The sequence below is a fragment of the Rhinatrema bivittatum genome, chromosome 2, assembly GCF_901001135.1.
Source record: "Rhinatrema bivittatum chromosome 2, aRhiBiv1.1, whole genome shotgun sequence".
In the NCBI taxonomy this organism is placed as follows: domain Eukaryota; kingdom Metazoa; phylum Chordata; class Amphibia; order Gymnophiona; family Rhinatrematidae; genus Rhinatrema; species Rhinatrema bivittatum.
This window is the reverse complement of record NC_042616.1, coordinates 84441744-84459912: the sequence shown is the minus strand read 5'-3', so window position 1 is coordinate 84459912 and position 18169 is coordinate 84441744. Positions and strand designations below refer to the sequence as shown.

General features: G+C 46.5%; 1 protein-coding gene across 4 annotated transcripts in view; it reads right to left on the bottom strand.

The window, feature by feature from the left end:
• Positions 1–18169, bottom strand: part of GORASP1 (golgi reassembly stacking protein 1) — a 163355-nt gene that overhangs the window by 121610 nt on the left and 23576 nt on the right. For 3 of the 4 annotated variants that reach the window (XM_029588395.1, XM_029588394.1, XM_029588396.1), the window contains exon 3: positions 6882–7085. The exons of the other annotated variant lie outside the window; for it this stretch is intronic. In XM_029588395.1, coding sequence (XP_029444255.1) covers positions 6882–7085 — 204 coding nt within the window. The remainder of the gene's footprint in view (positions 1–6881; positions 7086–18169) is intronic. 4 annotated transcript variants of the gene reach the window in all.

Here is an 18169-nt window from a genome sequence, read left to right as displayed (position 1 = left end):
ATGAACCAGATTTGTTAGGCAAGACTTCCCTTGCGTAAATCCATGTTGACTGTGTTCCATTAAACCATGTCTTTCTATATGCTCTACGATTTTGATCTTGAGAATAGTTTCCACTATTTTTCCGGCACTGAAATCAGGCTCACTGGTCTATAGTTACCCGGATCGCCCCTGGAGCCTTTTTTAAATATTGGGGTTACAATGGCTACCCTCCAGTCTTCAGGTACAATGGATGATTTTAATGATAGGTTACAAATTTTAATTAATAGATCAGAAATTTCATTTTTTAGTTCCTTCAGTACCTTAGGATGCATACCATCCGGTCCAGGTAATTTGCTACTCTTTAGTTTGTCGATCTGGCCTACTACATCTTCCAGGTTCACAGTGATTTCGTTCAGTTCGTCTGACTCATCACCCCTGAAAACCATCTCCGGAACTGGTATCTTCCTAACATCCTCATTAGTAAACACGGAAGCAAAGAATTCATTTAGTCTTTCTGTAATGGCCTTATCTTCCCTAAGAGCCTCTTTAACCCCTCGGTCATCTAATGGTCCAACCGACTCCCTCACATGTTTCTTGCTTCGGATATATTTTAAAAAGTTTTTATTATGAGTTTTTGCCTATATGGCCAACTTCAATTCAAATTCTCTCTTCGCCTGTCTTATCAATGTTTTACATTTAACTTGACAACCCTCATGTTTTATCCTATTTTCTTCAGATGGATCAGTCTTCCAATTTTTGAAGGATGTTTTTTTGGCTAAAATAGCCTCTTTCACCTCACCTTTTAACCATGACGGTAATCATTTTGCCTTCCTTTCACCTTTCTTAATGTGTGGAATACATATGGACTGCGCCTCTAAGATTGTATTTTTAAACAATGTCCATGCCTGTTGAACACTTTTAACCTTTGCAGCTGCACCTTTCAGTTTTTTTCTATTTTCCTCATTTTATCAAAGTTTCCCTTTTGAAAGTTTAGTGTAAGAGCTGCAGATTTACTTATTGTCCCCTTTCCAGTTATTAGTTTAAATTTGATCATGTTATGATCACTGTTGCCAATTGGCCCCACCACCGTTACCTCTCTCACCAAATCCTGTGTTCTACTAAGTATTAAATCTAAAATAGCTCCCTCTCTTGTTGGTTCCTGAACCAATTGCTCCATGAAGCAGTCATTTATTACATCCAGGAACTTTGTGTCTCTAGCAAGTCCTGATGTTACATTTACCCAGTCAATATTGGAGTAATTGAAATCTCCCATTATTATTGCACTGCCAAATTGGTTAGCTTCCCTGATTTCTCTAAGCATTTCATCATCTGTCTGACCATTTTGTCCAGGTGGACGGTAGTATACTCCTATCATTATACTCTTACCCAATACACATGGGATTTCTACCCATATAGATTCTACTGAGCATTTAGTCTCTTGTATGATCTTTATCCTTTTGGACTCTATACCCTCCCGGACATAAAGTGCCACACCCACACCAAGTTGATCCTCCCTATCATTGCGATATAATTTGTACCCTGATATAGCACTGTCCCATTGGTTATCCTCCTTCCACCAAGTCTCCGTGATGCCAATTATGTCAGTCTCATCATTTGCTGCTATACACTCCAACTCGCCCATCTTATTTCTTAGACTTCTGGCATTGGCATACAGACATTTCAAAGTGCGTTTTTTGTTTGTATTAACAACCTGCTTTTCAGTTGTAGGGATAATTCGGAAATCATTAGCTTCGGTGATTTTTTACATATAGGCACATGGACTAATTTTGCTTTTAATGGAACCTCTCTGTTGGGATGCCCTAACTCTCCTGTTTCATTAGTATCCTTCAAGGATACACTTCTCCGAACCATGCACTGCTGAGTGACTGTCGGCTTTCCTCCTTGTTCTAGTTTAAAAGCTGCTCTATCTCCTTTTTGAAAGTCAGTGCCAGCAGCTTGGTTCCACTCTGGTTAAGGTGGAGCCCATCCTTTCCCCAAAAGTTTCCCCAGTTCCTAATAAAGCTGAATCCTTGTTCCCTGCACCATCATCTCATCCACGCATTGAAACTCTGGAGCTCTGCCTGCCTCTGGGGACTTGCACGTGGAACAGGAAGCATTTCAGAGAATGCCACCCTAGAGGTTCTGGATTTCAGCTTCCTACCTAAAATCCTAAATTTGGCTTCCAGAACCTCTCGCCCACATTTTCCTATGTTGTTGGTGCCCACATGTACCACGACAGCCGGCTCCTCCCCAGTACTTTCTATAATCCTATCTAGGTGACGCGTGAGGTCTGCCACCTTCGCACCAGATGTCCGAGGGAATTTGACAACTCCTTTCAAATCAAAGATAAACTTATAAGAACTATTTTTTTTTCTGGAATCCCAAAGTAAATGAAATACCTGTTTTGACCCTGATCCTTGAGTGGTACTGGAACAACAACCTGCAAACATTGAAGTCTTTCCAAAGTGGCCTTCACTGCCAGCTTTTTGGGAGCGACACAGATGGCAACACCATAAAGAAATAAAAATGGGAGTGGCAAATTCTAGGGCACACCCAGTGTACAAGATCCAGGACTCATTAGTCTGAAATGATGTGGGGGGGGGGGGGGTCACGCCTAATAATATTGCTGAAGACAGTTATAGCATCACAAGTAGACCTGCTGATTTTCATTGTGTGGAGTGGGAAGCTTCAGAGTCTCAGCACTGTTGTTCTTGGCTTTTTTGATTCCAAGAAAGGACAGATTCCTTCCTCTAAACTTGCTGCTCACTTGAGAAGAAATTCATTTCCCCGGACTACAATATATTTTCTGTCTCCCTAAAATGACTGCAAGTTTGCACAATCTACCATCTGCTGGAGACAGAGAAATATAGAGGGATTGCAGGTGGCACACTGGGTTATGTACAATATCAGTGAAATTTCATCTGCTGAGAGGGATGCAAAACCCATGTGTCTGACCTGATCTGGGTGTGCCTAAGAATGTAAGCTACATGAAGCAGGGACTGTTTATTTTATGTATCTGTACAGCACTGCACACACTTACCACTGTTACAGAAATATTAACTAGCAGTAATAGTAAAGCCATTAGGTTGGCTCTTGGCAAACATTGGATTCTACACAGCAGAGTTGCTTACCTGTAACAGGTGTTCTCAGAGGATAGCATGATGTTAGTCCTCACATGTGGGTGACATCATCAGATGGAACCCAGCATGGAAACCTTTTGTCAAAGTTTCTAAAAACATTGACTGGCACACTGAGCATGCCCAGTATGCCACTATCTGCGCATCCACACAGGGTTCCCCTTCAGTCTCGTAACATAGAATTCATAAGTGAAAAAATAAAACAAAACGCAGGAAAACCCAACTCCATGAGGTGGCAGGTGGGTTTCCTGAGGACTATCATTCTGCTGTCCTAGGAGAACACCTGTTACAGGTAAGCAACTCTGCTTTCTCCTAGGACAAGCAGCATGTAGTCCTCACATGTGTGTGAATACCAAGCTACAGGCTGCTCCCGGATACAATGATCAACAGCCCTAACTGGGTGCCAATGGGCACAAGAAAATATGGTGCTGTTGGTAAGAGAGGGAGGCAGCTTGAATCCTAACAATGGGAGAGTTGGGTTTAAGGCTGGAAGAGATTACAGAGGACAGATTGGCCAAAGCTGTTATCATGCCGACCATCTTTGTCCAAGCAGTAGTGGGCAGTGAACGTGTGTAAGGAATTCTATGTTGCAACCCTGCAGATTTTGGCAACAGGAACCGCCAAGTGGGCTACCAATGCAGCCATAGCTCTCACAGCCTTGATATGGCCTCCAAATTGAAGGCCCGCCTGCGCGTAACAGAAGGAGATACAATCCGCCAGCCAGTTGGACAGAGTTTGCCTGCCCACCTCAACTCCCAATCTATTCTTGTCGAAAGATATGAATAGTTGTGTGGACTGCCTGTGGGCTGCTGTGCTTTCTAGGTAGAAAGCTAAGGCCCCCTTGCAATCCAAACTGTGCAGCACCCATTTGCCCTGGTTTGAATGAGGCCTTGGAAAGAAGGTAGGTAGAATGACCGATTCCACTGATTCAGAGGAATAGGCTCGACGGCTCCCACTGATTCAGAGGAATAGGCTCGACGGCTCCGGCCAATAGGATGGTGTAGAGTTCTGTCGAAAGCATTTCCTGATGAGCGGATGAGACCCATGATGGACATGGGGGACAGTCCACGGGAACATCCCTGAAGTTTATCCTGTACCCCTGGTGAACAATGGAGAGAACCCACTGGTCCAAGGTAATGTTGGGCCAGTGCTCTGCATAAAGACACAGTTTGCCCCCCAACTGGAGAGTAGGGCACAGCAGTCTGACTCATGCTCCCCCACTCTCAGTTAAAACTCCATAGCAGGGCCTGCTGGGGGGGCTAGCTGAACCCTGGAGGCTCTCTGCTGCCTGGAGGGACCCCGGGAAGCCGTGTGTGGCATGTGCACCCTCGAGGCAGGAAGGTAGTATTTCCTCTGGTAATAGAAGGACTTTCCTAGAGCCCTGTCGCAAGGATTTTCTGACTGAGGATGGTGGGTCAGAGGTGCTGGAGGAAAGATGCTGAAGGGTATCATGGTGGTCCTTCAGCTGGGCCACCGCGTCCCTGACCTTACCCCTGAAGAGATTCTCACCCATGCAAGGGAGATCTTCCAGCTTTTCCTGGATCTCTGGATAAAGGTCTGAGGCATGAAGCCAGGCATCCTTCGAGCGCCAATGCCACAGTCTCAAAAACATTGCAGGTGGATCTCACCTCATTTTTACCTGCCTCCAGACCCTGCTGTACCACCATCGAAAAGGCGTCCTGTTGCTGTTGAGGCAGGTCCTCCGACAGTTCCTGGACTTGCTTCCACAAGTTTTGATTGTACTGGGTCATACAGTTGGTAGGAGGCAATGCAGACGATAAGCATAGCTCCCTGGTAGACCTTCCTACCCAGAACGTCCAACGCCCAATGCTCCCAACCTGAAGGAGCAGAGGTGTGAGTACAGAAGTGCTTAGCTTTCTTGAGGATGGACTCCACCACAACAGACTGATATGGGAGATGACGCCTCTCAAACCCCAACGCTTGTTGCACTAAATAAATCGCATCCACCTTTCGACTGACTGGAGGAACGGACATGGGGTGTTCCCAGATCCTGGGAAGTAACTCCTTGAAAATGTCATGGACAGGGACAGCCACTATTTCCTTTGGGGCATCCACAAACTGGAAGTCTTCGAGCATCTTGTGAGGAGCTGAAAAAGGATGGCCTCCGCCATTACCCAGACAAAGCTTGCAAAGGAAAGGTCTTCTGGGGGACCTTCGCCTCTCGTCCGGTGGAGACTGTTCCGATAGAAGTTCGCCTGAGTCCTCTGAAGAGGATTCAGAGCTATCATCCTCCCACGGATCATATGGAGGCTCTGCCTCGCTAAGGTCCCCTGGGGGCCCGATATGGACGGTCCCTGCCCAAGCCTCTCGGTTTGGTTACTGAGGGCACAGATGGCTCTGAGGGCATCGACGGCCCCATGACCCCCAATGGTCCGGGGTCCGAATTGGGGAATCGCAGATGCAGAACTGGCGCCTCTGCAGCTGTCGTTCACTGCACTGATTCTTCTTCCTCGGAAGACCCGATGATGGGAATCACTCCAGAGGAGGGCATAGGTGGTACCCCGGGCGTTGGAAGTACACGCAAAAGGACATCTAGATGCTTGAGCAGGGGCACCAAGAGAGATGGCACAGGTTCCGTCACCGGCATGGGGACCAGTGCCGATGGCGGATTGATACCCCACAGGGCTCACAGCACTACTACTTGAACCCTGCAATCCAACTACTCCTGAATGACTGCGGAGGAAAGCATGGACTGAGGAGGAGGAGGAGGTGTCACCAGAGCTTCCTTGGAGCCTTGAAGAGACTTGTTGCCCAGCACCATCGAGGACGCCTGGTACTCCCAGGTCTGATAGAGGCCGAGGCCTCCTCTCCACGGACTTGCTTCGGTGCCGGCACAACAGACGCTGGTACCGCACCTGACCCGGTGCCATGTAAGAATGGCGACCAGTGATGATGCTTGCGGGACTTCCCTCAGTGCTCGGCCTGGTCTTTTCCCGGCGCCGAGGAATTTTAAGATCCCAATATCTTGGAATGTGAGGACACCGGAGATGGCCTATTTCCGGCCCCTCGAGAGAGAGAGAGAGCCCCGACGGAGAAGTAGAGAGGGATGGTGTATCTGGCAGCAACCATTAGCCTCCTGGTGTCGACAGCGCCAATCCCGGAGTAGATGGGTCAGACCTTTTAGCCCAAAAAGCTTTTTCATCTTATCCAGCCAGGCATGATGGCCTTTGGGGGTCATTTGATTGCAGAGAGTACACCCCCGGACATCGTGCAATGCCCCCAGAGAGAGGATATGGACTTCATGTGGATCAGTGATAGACATAGTCCGCTGGTACTGGGGGCATCGTCGAAAACCAGATGACACCATAAACAACTGCCGGTGAACGGTTGATGGCCGGCGGCCACTGAGAAGCGACCGGGAATCAACCGCAACAAGGGAAAGAATTTAACCAACTGTGCCGCATGAAGGACACCGAATGGTGGAAGGGAGACCCGGCCCAGAGACCGCCAAGAAAACAACAGATTCTGAAAAATGAGTGAAAGAGCAGAGCTCCACTACTGCGAGGCAAACACTTCACGGAGAAAAAGAGACTGACAGGGGAACCCTGCGTGGATGCGTGGATAGTGGCATGCTGGGCATGCTCAGTGTGCCAGTCAAAGTTTCTAGAAACTCTGACAAAACTTTTCTGTGCCGGGCTCCATCTGATGATGTCACCCACATGTCAGGACTACCATCCTGCTAGTTCTAGGAGAAAGATATGATAAATAGCAGCAGATCCTAAGATTTGTGCTCGTCTTGCTTACCAGGACATGCCACACATGTTCGCCGGCTCCTTCAAAACTGCAAAATCGTACACTGGCTCCCAGCAGTCCTTGCCCTCCCCACATGTTACTGGGAACAACTTCCACTTCTCGCACTTTCATTGTTTTGATGTTGTACACTTCCAGTTTCACTGGCTTCTCTGCATTGGCCTTCAGCAGATCTTTGAAAGTGTTATTTTCCTTATTCTAAACAGAGAAATGAACAGACATATCAAATTTGAATCAGATAGCTGTATCTTACCAGAAGAACTGGCTTTCATCAATACACAGTATTTTTTTTTTCAGTAAACATTCCATGAAAGTCATAATGCAGCTGCCCACTGCAGTTAACAATACTTGTTTTCAGGAACTTTGCTGTAACAATGTGACTTGACATTGAAATACGTTTGCTGTATTCAATGGTTCTTTTAAATTTACATTTTTATGGGATCAACACCCATGTTTTCAAACATGGAAGAATTTTCATGATTTGGAAATCAAAATAATTATAAGCTCTCAACTTTTAATGTGCACTTTCTGTAACCAGCGATATCAGTGTTGGCTGACAGAGGGCTCAATATAATAAGGTGCCCTCACCAGAGGGCACACTTTTATCCGCAGATGTGCCCACAGTTTTTGTGTGCAAACTGTACACCCGAATCAGCAAGGAGTTTTGTGTACAAAAACTGCGTGCGTAAAACTGTGCGTATTCCTTAGCACCCTCGCACGGAAATCATTTGCTAATGAAGCCATCAGCTAGTATCCTTCCCCCCACCCTCACTAATGAGATGGAGTAGCAGTTTCTGTTGCTAGTGGCAGTCTATGAACAGAAGCAGGAGTTCTGGTGCCAGAATCTGTACTCAGGATTTATGCATTGAAAACATGCTGTGCACACATAAAGCATATTTTCTGCCTAAAACAAAAATGTTTTTTGTGCTGAAAGCATTTTACGCATAAATCATATTTCATGTGCAAAAAACAAGCATAACTAATAATCCAAAAGACCAGACAAATCTCAATAATCAGAAATCATGAGGTGAACAAAGCGTATTCTTTAAAATGTTCAAAACTCAATAACCAGTAAACCCCAATCAAAAGGAGAGTCGAATCAGAGTATAAAACAGCTAACCATGAGCCATGTTTTGGGGACATAAATCCTGAGAGACTTTCCCTGCCACCCTAGTTAAAGCATGCATGCACATTTTAATTCTGGTTTCTGCTCACAATTTTGTGTTTGCATACATTTTGAACTCCCAAAGCATTAGCATATCATTTGCATAATACACCAGGATTTACTTTTTTTTTTTTTTTTATAGAACCTAAGTTAAGAAAATGAAATGCGCTGAACATAGCACTTATTACATCAACTCCCGAGTAACTAATTATACTACTGTCACACCAGTTACTGATAGGGTATGCCCTGCTGTCTGTATTCTCTTTGCAATGTGAAGCCAGAGGATAAAACCCAGAGAGAAAAATCAATAAACTGAGCAGCCCAACAAGTATACTTATCAGAAGGAAACTGAAAAAATTATTTTTCATTAAACATAAGCATGATTTGCTGAAATAATTTAACTGGTCAGGTTGGAATGGGATGAGGTAAACACTGGATTTAAAGAAATAGAGGAGGGGCAGCTGATTGAGGCCACTGGACTCAGGATTAGATAACAGATGAAACCAGGACTTCAGGTCACCTCCATGTTGAGGTTTGTTTATTGTTTTTTTTCCTTAGACTTAGCAATTTCCTCCTGTTCCTTTGGGCGTCCAAATCAATTGAAAATGGCACCGGTTGAACTATGTCACCATGAAATCCCATTTGCAACTGTCACCCACCACAATTTTTATATCTCCCTCCCCATTCAGCCTAGCCATTGCAGCAATACTCCTCAGCCAGGTAACGTGGACCCTAACTCTGGCCATAGGTACCACTGTCAAAGAATGGCTGAGATTCTCTCTCCCTGAGCCTGTGAACGCTGCCTCCACAGCACCTCCAGCCAGCTGCAGAAGCAGAAGCCAAGCACAGGAACTGAACTTGCATCTTCTGCACATCAATGCTCAGCACTTGCCACTGAGCTGTCACATCAATTCCCGTGTTTTACTTTAAAGCAGATACACAGTGCAGAAGTACAGTAAGTGACTTCCAACAGTTGCCCTGCTCACGAGAGCAGATGGTTTACTTGACAGTTTTCATCTTGATTCCTGAGTTTGTAATTCGTTCTCCTTCCAATAAAAATTATTTTGAAAAAATAAAAAAGAAAGAAAGAAAATCAAATTCTAAAAAATGAAGAAAAATGAAATTTGACTGCCAATACTAGATGTTGGTCTTTCTCTTGAGAGACGTACACAATTATAGCCTGAGTAAAAGCTGGCAAGCAAGAATGATCACACTTTTTTCTAAAAATCCTCTGCAGCAATATTCCTTCTAAGGACTGTGTCATCGTGAGCAAAAATATTTGTTCATGAACAAAACATTTTGGTTACATTACTCTATGAGCTTTTTGGGTCATAGCAGATTGAGGTCCACCACGCCAGGCCTCCTCTCTTTGGGCTGTGGTGCTCTGTGTAAAAGACATTAATGCCTCCCCTCAACAGATCCCTGCTCCTCAGGGGCAAAGAGTAAGGATAACTTCCCAGTTAGATAAGGATAACTTCCTAGAAAATGCGACTGGGAAGATGAGGGAGAAAGTCTAAGACCTCCCCTCTCATATTGATATGGATTAGTGGGGGTGGGCACACTCTCTCTCCCCCTGATCTCAGCATTCTCTCCATTCCCCCCAACCACCACTTCAGTACTGGCCTTAGAAATACAGAAACAATGGCGATAATCTTAGGGGCTGCATTACAAAGCTTTATCAATTGTTCTTTCCCTCTCAGGTGGAGCCGAGCAAACATATCATCCAATGGGAAACTGACTTGGGCAGATGATTGGGAGAGAAGACTTGGAGAGTTATCACCACTACGGCTCGGAAGTGCTCCATATCTGCACGATTACAGAAGAACTGTTATAAAATGATTTATAGGTGGTATATCACCCCGGATAAGCTTCATAGGTGGTATCCCCATGTTTCGGATGAATGCTGGAGAAAACGCGGGGCAAGAGGCTCCTACTTTCATATCTGGTGGGAATGCCCATTACTTGCACCTTATTGGGCAGATATCTTTGACTGGGTAAATGAACTCATGGGAATACAAGTTGCACCCTCCGCTGTTATGGCCCTATTGAATGTGTTCCCTGATAACACAGACAAGGCGCACTAGCGTCTCTGTTCACAAATGGCCATCGGCGCCATTTTGATTGCTGGTAGCCGACGGCCGTAGTGTACGTGATGTGTCCCAGACCATTCTTGGCCCCCCGCTGGAGCAGCGCGGACCTGTTTCCGCTTTTGTGTGTGTTCGGAGGGTGTGGGCAGTAAGTAGAACAGGCACGTACGTGGGGGGTGTGAGGAGGGTGTTTGTGTGTGAGTTCGGAGGGTGTGGGAATTGCCAGCATGTGACATGTGCGTGGCCCCCCAGTGTAGCAGCCTGGAATTTGGTGCGTTTTGGTGTGTTTTGGGAGGGTGTGTGAAGTAAGTCCAATTGGCATGTGTGTGTGTGAGGGGGGGGGGTGTGAGGAGTGTGGATTTCTGTGTGTTCGGAGGGTGTGTGAATTAAATACATTTGTCATGTGTGTGGGGTATGTGAGTGTTTGTGAAAGGTGTAAGAGGTTGCGCTGACGTCCGACGTCCACCAGATGTCTCTGTTTTGTGGAACCAATTTTTAAACCTTTTTTACCTGTCACAGGTGTGACATATGTGTAATATAAGTACAGAACAACCTTCCCATATGCGAAAAGAAGGTTGTGTCCAAATTTGAAAGCAATCGGTGCAGTGGTTTCTGAGATTAGCGATTTTGTACAAACTATTTAACATTTTTATTTATATAGATTGTTACGTGTCTGTAGCGGCATAAGCTATATTGGCAATGTTGGCACCAGAAAACAAAACTAAAAATGTTTTGCCGCAGATTTTCATTTGTAATCACTGTCCGACACTTCGCGGATGAGAGTCCAACAATAGTCACCCAGCATGGAGGGGTTCCACTTGCCTTGATACCGTTTCTCCATTTTGACAATGTCTTGATGAAATCTTTCACCATGCTCGTCACTCACAGCGCCAAGGTTGTCTGGGAAGAAGTCCAAGTGGGAATGAAGAAAATGTATCTTCAATGACATGTTGCACTTCATCAATTTGTATGCCTGAAGCAGATTTTCAACCTGTTCGACATAGTGTGCTGCCTTATAGTTGCCTAGAAAGTTACAAACGACATTCTTGAAGGCTGTCCACGCAACTCGTTCTGTAGCTTGCAGAAGACCATTGCTGCTGCTTATATAAGGCTGCGTCATCATGGAAACAAGTTGGAATCTTGCAGCCGAGCTGGGGCTTGCCCGAGCAAGTTCTGGCATGATCAGGCAAAGTTTATTGGTGTATTTTAAAAAGGTTAGTCTCTGTTACATGCCACATTGCTTATGGCCGTCAAAAATATGACATGAATTTAAAAATCATAAAAACTACTGTCCAGCAAGAAAATATAAGTACGCGAGATTATGTTTTAAAATTTCACAATTCTTGTAAAAAAATTGGCCGTTTCTCAAAAACCTTACGTGATGTACAAATTTCAAAGTAATATCTGTGATCAGCATCAAAAAAATCTATTTGTAACACCAAAAAGTCTGAAGGAAACAAAAACTTTCTTTACCAGTGTTACTGACTGCTTTGTCTTGTTTGCTGTTGTCCTCTGTTTCCCTTTCCCTTTGTCTTTAGTCATCTTTGTTGGAGTAAAAGTGTTTGTTAGTCCAGTTTGTCTGTCTGTTTTTTTGTGTGGAGGTAGAGAGGAGGTGTGTGTGTGTGTGTGCACGCTGAGGAGGTTTGTGTGGAAGTTGTAGAGAGGATGGAGCGTGACAGGCATGGGGAGAGAGGAGAAAAGAGGAGGCAGGATAGGAGGGGGAAGAGGCCGGAGAGGATGAGGGCATGAGTGCCAGGGGAAAGAGTATGAGAAGGGACAGGTGCAGGAGTAGAGAGAGGCAAGATAGAAGGGATAGGAGAGTGTGGAAGGGGGAAGGGGCTAGGCAGGTGAGTTCAGAGGGAGGAGTAGGGCAGGCTAGGGCTAGACAGAGAGGGCAGAGGGGAAGGGAGATGGTAGAGAAGGCACAGGAGGGGGGGAGGGAGGATAGAGGGCAGTGGGACAGAGAATGAAGGAAGGGAGGACATCTCTCTGGAAGAGGAAGTGGCACCCCCTTCAGGCAGCACCAAGCATTCATCTCAGGGCCATTAAGTTCAGCACCAAGGAGAACGAAATGGTCATTGCAGGGGCCCTGCACAATTACACCATGTTCTTTGGGAACCGAGCGGCCAAAACCTCCAAGGGGCAGATATAGCACAACATTGCATAGTCAATCATCAGGCAGAACGGAGTGTCAAGAGGCGCAGAGCAGGATGCCCACCTATTCCGTGACATTAAGGCCCAGCTCAAGGCCAAGGTGGCAGCCCTAGCAAAATACCAACGCCAGACCAGAGGAGGAGCCCCCTGTCTAATCGTGCTGATGCAGATGGAGGAGTGACTTGTGGACAGGCTGAGACCGGATGTATTCGAGGGCATGGCTGAGCAGCTGTACACTACATGAGCAGCAGCCTGTAAGTTCACCTCACCCCTAAATGGGCAGGGTGCAACGCGTGCACACATCATTTGGCAAAAGATGCTCACTATGCAAAGAAGCAAAGTGAACTTCTCATGCCAAATCAATAAAGAATACTTGCTGGCATATGTACTTATGTCTTCTTTTTTGTTTCTTTTCTTTTGTTTTGTTTCCATAGCTCTCAAGCGCCAAGCTGCCAGTCCCAGCCAGGAAGGCCCAGGGCCCAGCTGGGAAGCACCATGGACTAGCCGGCCACTACCAGAATTACAGAGGTTCATACTTATGGATGCAGAGACGCAGTGGAGTGAGGAGCAGCAGCAGGCACAGCCTTCGCAGCCATTGGTGTTGCTGCGAGCAATGGGCTCACCAAGCCCATTTCAGCTCTCCCTGAATCTGTCTTCATTGATGGACGAAGCCAATATTGAGAGGGACCCTTCTCAACTGAATCAACCATGAGCCAGTACACCACAGCAGCATCTGGAACCACCATCTCCAGGCCAGGTCGAGGGCATCTTGCACCCTCAGACATCAGCATTGTCAGTAGCACCTACACTGCTAGCAGGACCGGCACCAGCAGCAAGCATGCCTGCAGCTGAGCTCAGGCACTTACGTGGAGAGATACGGGGCCTGAGAAGGTTGGTCGACTGCCAGAACCGCATCCTGCAAAGTGATATGGCTGCCAGCACTCAAAACATCAACATCTTTGTTGCTGCCATCAACTTGACAAATGTTCTCTCTCAAATACTGCAATGGATGCCAGAGCACTCTTCAGAGTCTTCCGCTCCGTCACTGGAATCAATACCATGCAGCAGTCCCGGTGAGGTAAGACTCCGGAGAGGTAGGCCCATAAAAACCATGCACCCTGCCCCAAGTGGCAAGCAATGACGTGGCAAGAGGCCTTGAATATGTGAAGCACGTGACCAGTAAGGGGGAAGAACACAATTTTTTGGACAAGACTGGGCTAGCCTCTTCACAGATTTTCCATGCCGTCTAGATGAAAGGAACCTGCTTGGCGTGTCCTCACTACCAACATGCAGAATGGATAGTGTTCTGTGAAGCATTTTCATGCAGCACACTAAGAAGCCCTCCTCGAGGCACAGCCCCTATTACAAGGTCATTTAAGTAGCCTCAGTTTCTAGCTGCTGGCTCTTGTCATGACATCCCATTTCCTGCTCCATGCTGCTGGTGGGTCATCTCATCTCCTGCCAGTGGTGCCTCCATGCTGCTGGTATATCATCTCATCTCATCTCCTTCAAGTGGTGCCTCCATGCTGCTGGTGGGCAATCTCATCTCCTGCCAGTGGTGCTTCCATGCTGCTGATGTGTCATGTCATCTCATCTCCTTCAAGTGGTGCTTCCATGCTGCTGATGTGTCATGTCATCTCATCTCCTTCAAGTGGTGCTTCCATGCTGCTGATGTGTCATGTCATCTCATCTCCTTCAAGTGGTGCCTCATGCTGCTGGATCTCCTCCTGGGCCTCATGCCTCCACGTTGCTGGGTCTCCTCCTGGGCCTTCTGTTGCCTCGATGTTGAACTCTCCAGTCCTGCTTCTGCTGCATTCATGCTGCACTTTGCTGCTGTGGCCCTTAGGCCGCCCCCTTTGAGTGCATTCTTTCAACATGGACTGTCTGGGGCCTTTGGGTTGACAGCACATAGTAGTGCTGAATGTAGCTGTTACTTTACAGCACTATTATAACTTTTGGGTTGCCACTTCCTCTTTCTATGTTCTTAGTTGTAATCATGATTGTGCCTAAAGGATAAGTTGCAATGCCCTACATATGTAATGATGCCATTTCAATCTATGAATGTACAGGTGTACAGTTCATGAAATGAACATTTTGTTTTGCTAATTGCTATCTTGTCCTTGCAGAATGTGATTACCAAAGACATTGACTTTATTTCAAACACTGCACTACATGTATTTGCTACTAAAGTGGGCACTATTTGGAAAAAAAAAAAAAAAGACAGCTTTCTTGTTGTGTCCTTTCATTGTGTGGTTTTCTGTTCATGGTTGCACGGGTTAAAGATTTGCTCTCCACATGACTTTGCATGCTAGAATGTCCTGCCTCATTCCAACTGTACATTTATCGAGCATGCAAGGCCATATGGGTTATGGCATAACAATGAAAGCTGCATGTATGCTGGCAAGGAAGACAGGCAGAATTAAAGAAGCAGCTCATTACTGGGGACCTTCATCATTGCCTTTTGTTGCCTTCTTCACAGACCATACCATTTGGTTAATCCTGCTTACATGCGCCTGTATGTGACCTGCTTAGTACCTTCAAAGGCAAGACACAATATAGTGTGCATGTATAGCTTGGGTGGTGTACAGTGAACTTAGAGTCATCATAACACAAGACTACCCCTTTATTTCTGTCAGGAGTGTAAGGGGATGTGAACACAAACATTTGTAGCTTACACTGTAAAAGCAAGTTTGCTTACCGTAAACGGTGTTTTCCGTAGATAGCAGATTAAATTAGCCATGCTGTCTGGGAACGTCTTCCGTGCCACTAGGTGGCGGAGCTAAGTCTAGTAAAGTCTTTCAGCTAGATGCTCCCTCTTGTATCTTCCCTGGCTTGCCTGAGGCTCCTCAGTCCATATTAAAGCAAGTTAATATGCCATGTCGGAACTGTCCGGGGAGGCAGGAAGGGTTAAGCATGGCTAATTCATCTGCTATCTACGGAAAACTCCGTTTACGGTAAGCAAACTTGCTTTTTTCATGTAGATAAGCAGCTGAATTAGCCATGCTGTCTGGGAGTCCCCAGCTTTCATATTGAGCAGATATAAGGTGTAATTTATTATTATTATTATTATTATGTTTTGGGGGTTTTTTGCTCAATACGCGAAGTATAGGCGGATAGTTCTCATGAAGTCGTTTTATTTGTAGAACATGTGCTTTTGAGTAGTATAGTCCTGCCCATAGGCGCATTGTCCATTGCCTGTTTGTCTAAGAAGTAATGGGATGTGAAAGTATGCAGAGATGACCACGTCGCCGCTTTACAGGTGTCTGTGAGAGGCACCTGATGGATGTGAGCGATTGATGTGGCTATTGCACAAACCTGATGTGCTTTAGGTGATGATGAGAGATGTTCTGAACATTTTTGGTAGCAGAACTGTATGCAATTGGATATCCAGGAAGATAAAGTTTGTTTTGTCACTGGAAGTCCTGATGCATTTGGATTAAAGGAGAGGAAGCGTTGTGAGGGTCTGTTAGTCATGTGGGTGCGCTGTTTATAATAGACAAGCGCACGTTTACAGTCCAGAGTGTACAGTTTTTGTTCATTGTTATTGGCATGAGGTTTTGGATAAAAAGTGGGTAATGTGATAGCTTGGTTTAAGTGGAAACTGGAAACTACCTTTGGTAGAAATGTTGTGTGTATACGTAATGTCACCTTGTCATGATAAAATAGTAGATAAGGTGGGTAGTAACTAAGGCTTGAAGCTCACTAACTCGTCTGGCTGATGTTAGTGCAGTCAAAAAGAGAACTTTTCAGGAGAGGTATCTCAGTTGACAAGTGTCCATTGGTTCGAAAGGCGGTTGCATTAGTTGTTCTAGGACTAGGTTGATGTCCCAGGGCACTGGTGGTTTTTTAATTGGGGGGCATTAAGTGCAGAACTTCCTTCATGAATCTGGATACGAGAGTGACAGGATATGAGCTCATTGTTCAAAGGAGTATAAGCTGCTATAGCACTTAAATGTACACGTAGAGAGGATGTCGCCAAGCCCTCTATGTAGAGTAGGTGAAGGTAGGAGAGGAGGCGTTCTGGTGGGCAGGTAAGTGGATCAATACCTGTCGTTGCACACCAGGAAGCATAGCGTGACTATTTTCTTTGGTAGTTGAGTCTAGTGGATAGTTTTCTAGAGGAGACAAAAATCTCCTGGAGGAGCAATGTGTAAGTTTTTGAAAGCGAGCTGCTCAATCTCCATGCCGTGAGGTGCAGGGAGGAATGTAGTGGATGCAGGAGTGATCCGTTCTCCTGTGTAAGAAGTTGAGGGTTGTTGCCCAGAGGAACAGAGTCCACTGTTGATAGTTGTATGAGATAGCTGTACCAGGGTTGCCTTGGCCAGGCTGGTGCTATGGGAAATCAACTGTGCCTTGTCTTCAATGCAACGTTGAACTGTGTGAGAAATTAGTGGTATTGGAGGAAACGCGTACATTAGGCCTCGAGACCAATCTATGAGGAAGGTGTCCAGAGCTAACCGGGAGTGCTTGGGTAGACTGAACAGAAGGCTTCTACTTTTTTGTTGCGTTCTGTCGCAAGGGAGACCCCAAATGGAGAATGTGCAATCTATTGTTTCCTGATGTAGTTCCCATTCATGGAGGTGGAATATTCTGCTCAATTTGTCTGTTCTGGAGTTGTTGATTCCTGGCAAGTAAGTTGCTTGTAGCTGAATGGATCTGTTTGCCCATTCCAGGATCTGTATTGTTTCTCTGCACAGGGTCCAGGAACCTGACCCTCCTTCTTTGTTTATGTAAAACATTGTGACTTGATTATTTGTGTGAATCATTATCGTTTTTCCTTTTAAGAAGTGTTCGAAGACTTGAAGGGCATTTCGTACCACTCTGAGCTCTAATAGATTTATGTATAGGTTGCGCTCCACCGTGGACCATAACCCGAGTCTGAAGATGGTTTAGGTGAGCTCCCCAGCCCGTGGGAGAGGCGTCTGTGGTGAGTACTACTTGATGTCGAGGCGGTCGTAGAGGTGAACCTGTGGATAGTAGGGATGTGAATCGTGTCCTCGATCGTCTTAACGATCGATTTCGGCTGGGAGGGGGAGGGAATCGTATATTTGCCGTTTGGGGGGGTAAAATATCGTGAAATCGTGAAAAATCGTGAAAAATCTAAAAATCGGCACATTAAAACCCCCTAAAACCCACCCCCGACCCTTTAAATTAAATCCCCCACCCTCCCGAACCCCCCCCAAATGACTTAAATAACCTGCGGGTCCAGCGGCGGTCCGGAACGGCAGCGGTCCGGAACGGGCTCCTGCTCCTGAATCTTGTTGTCTTCAGCCGGCGCCATTTTCCAAAATGGCGCCGAAAAATGGCGGCGGCCATAGACGAACACGATTGGACGGCAGGAGGTCCTTCCGGACCCCCGCTGGACTTTTGGCAAGTCTCGTGGGGGTCAGGAGGCCCCCCACAAGCTGGCCAAAAGTTCCTGGAGGTCCAGCGGGGGTCAGGGAGCGATTTCCCGCCGCGAATCGTTTTCGTACGGAAAATGGCGCCGGCAGGAGATCGACTGCAGGAGGTCGTTCAGCGAGGGTTCCGGCGCCTCGCTGAACAACCTCCTGCAGTCGATCTCCTGCCGGCGCCATTTTCCGTACGAAAACGATTCGCGGCGGGAAATCGCTCCCTGACCCCCGCTGGACCTCCAGGAACTTTTGGCCAGCTTGTGGGGGGCCTCCTGACCCCCACGAGACTTGCCAAAAGTCCAGCGGGGGTCCGGAAGGACCTCCTGCCGTCCAATCGTGTTCGTCTATGGCCGCCGCCATTTTGGAAAATGGCGCCGGCTGAAGACAACAAGATTCAGGAGCAGGAGCCCGTTCCGGACCGCTGCCGTTCCGGACCGCCGCTGGACCCGCAGGTTATTTAAGTCATTTGAGGGAGGTTCGGGA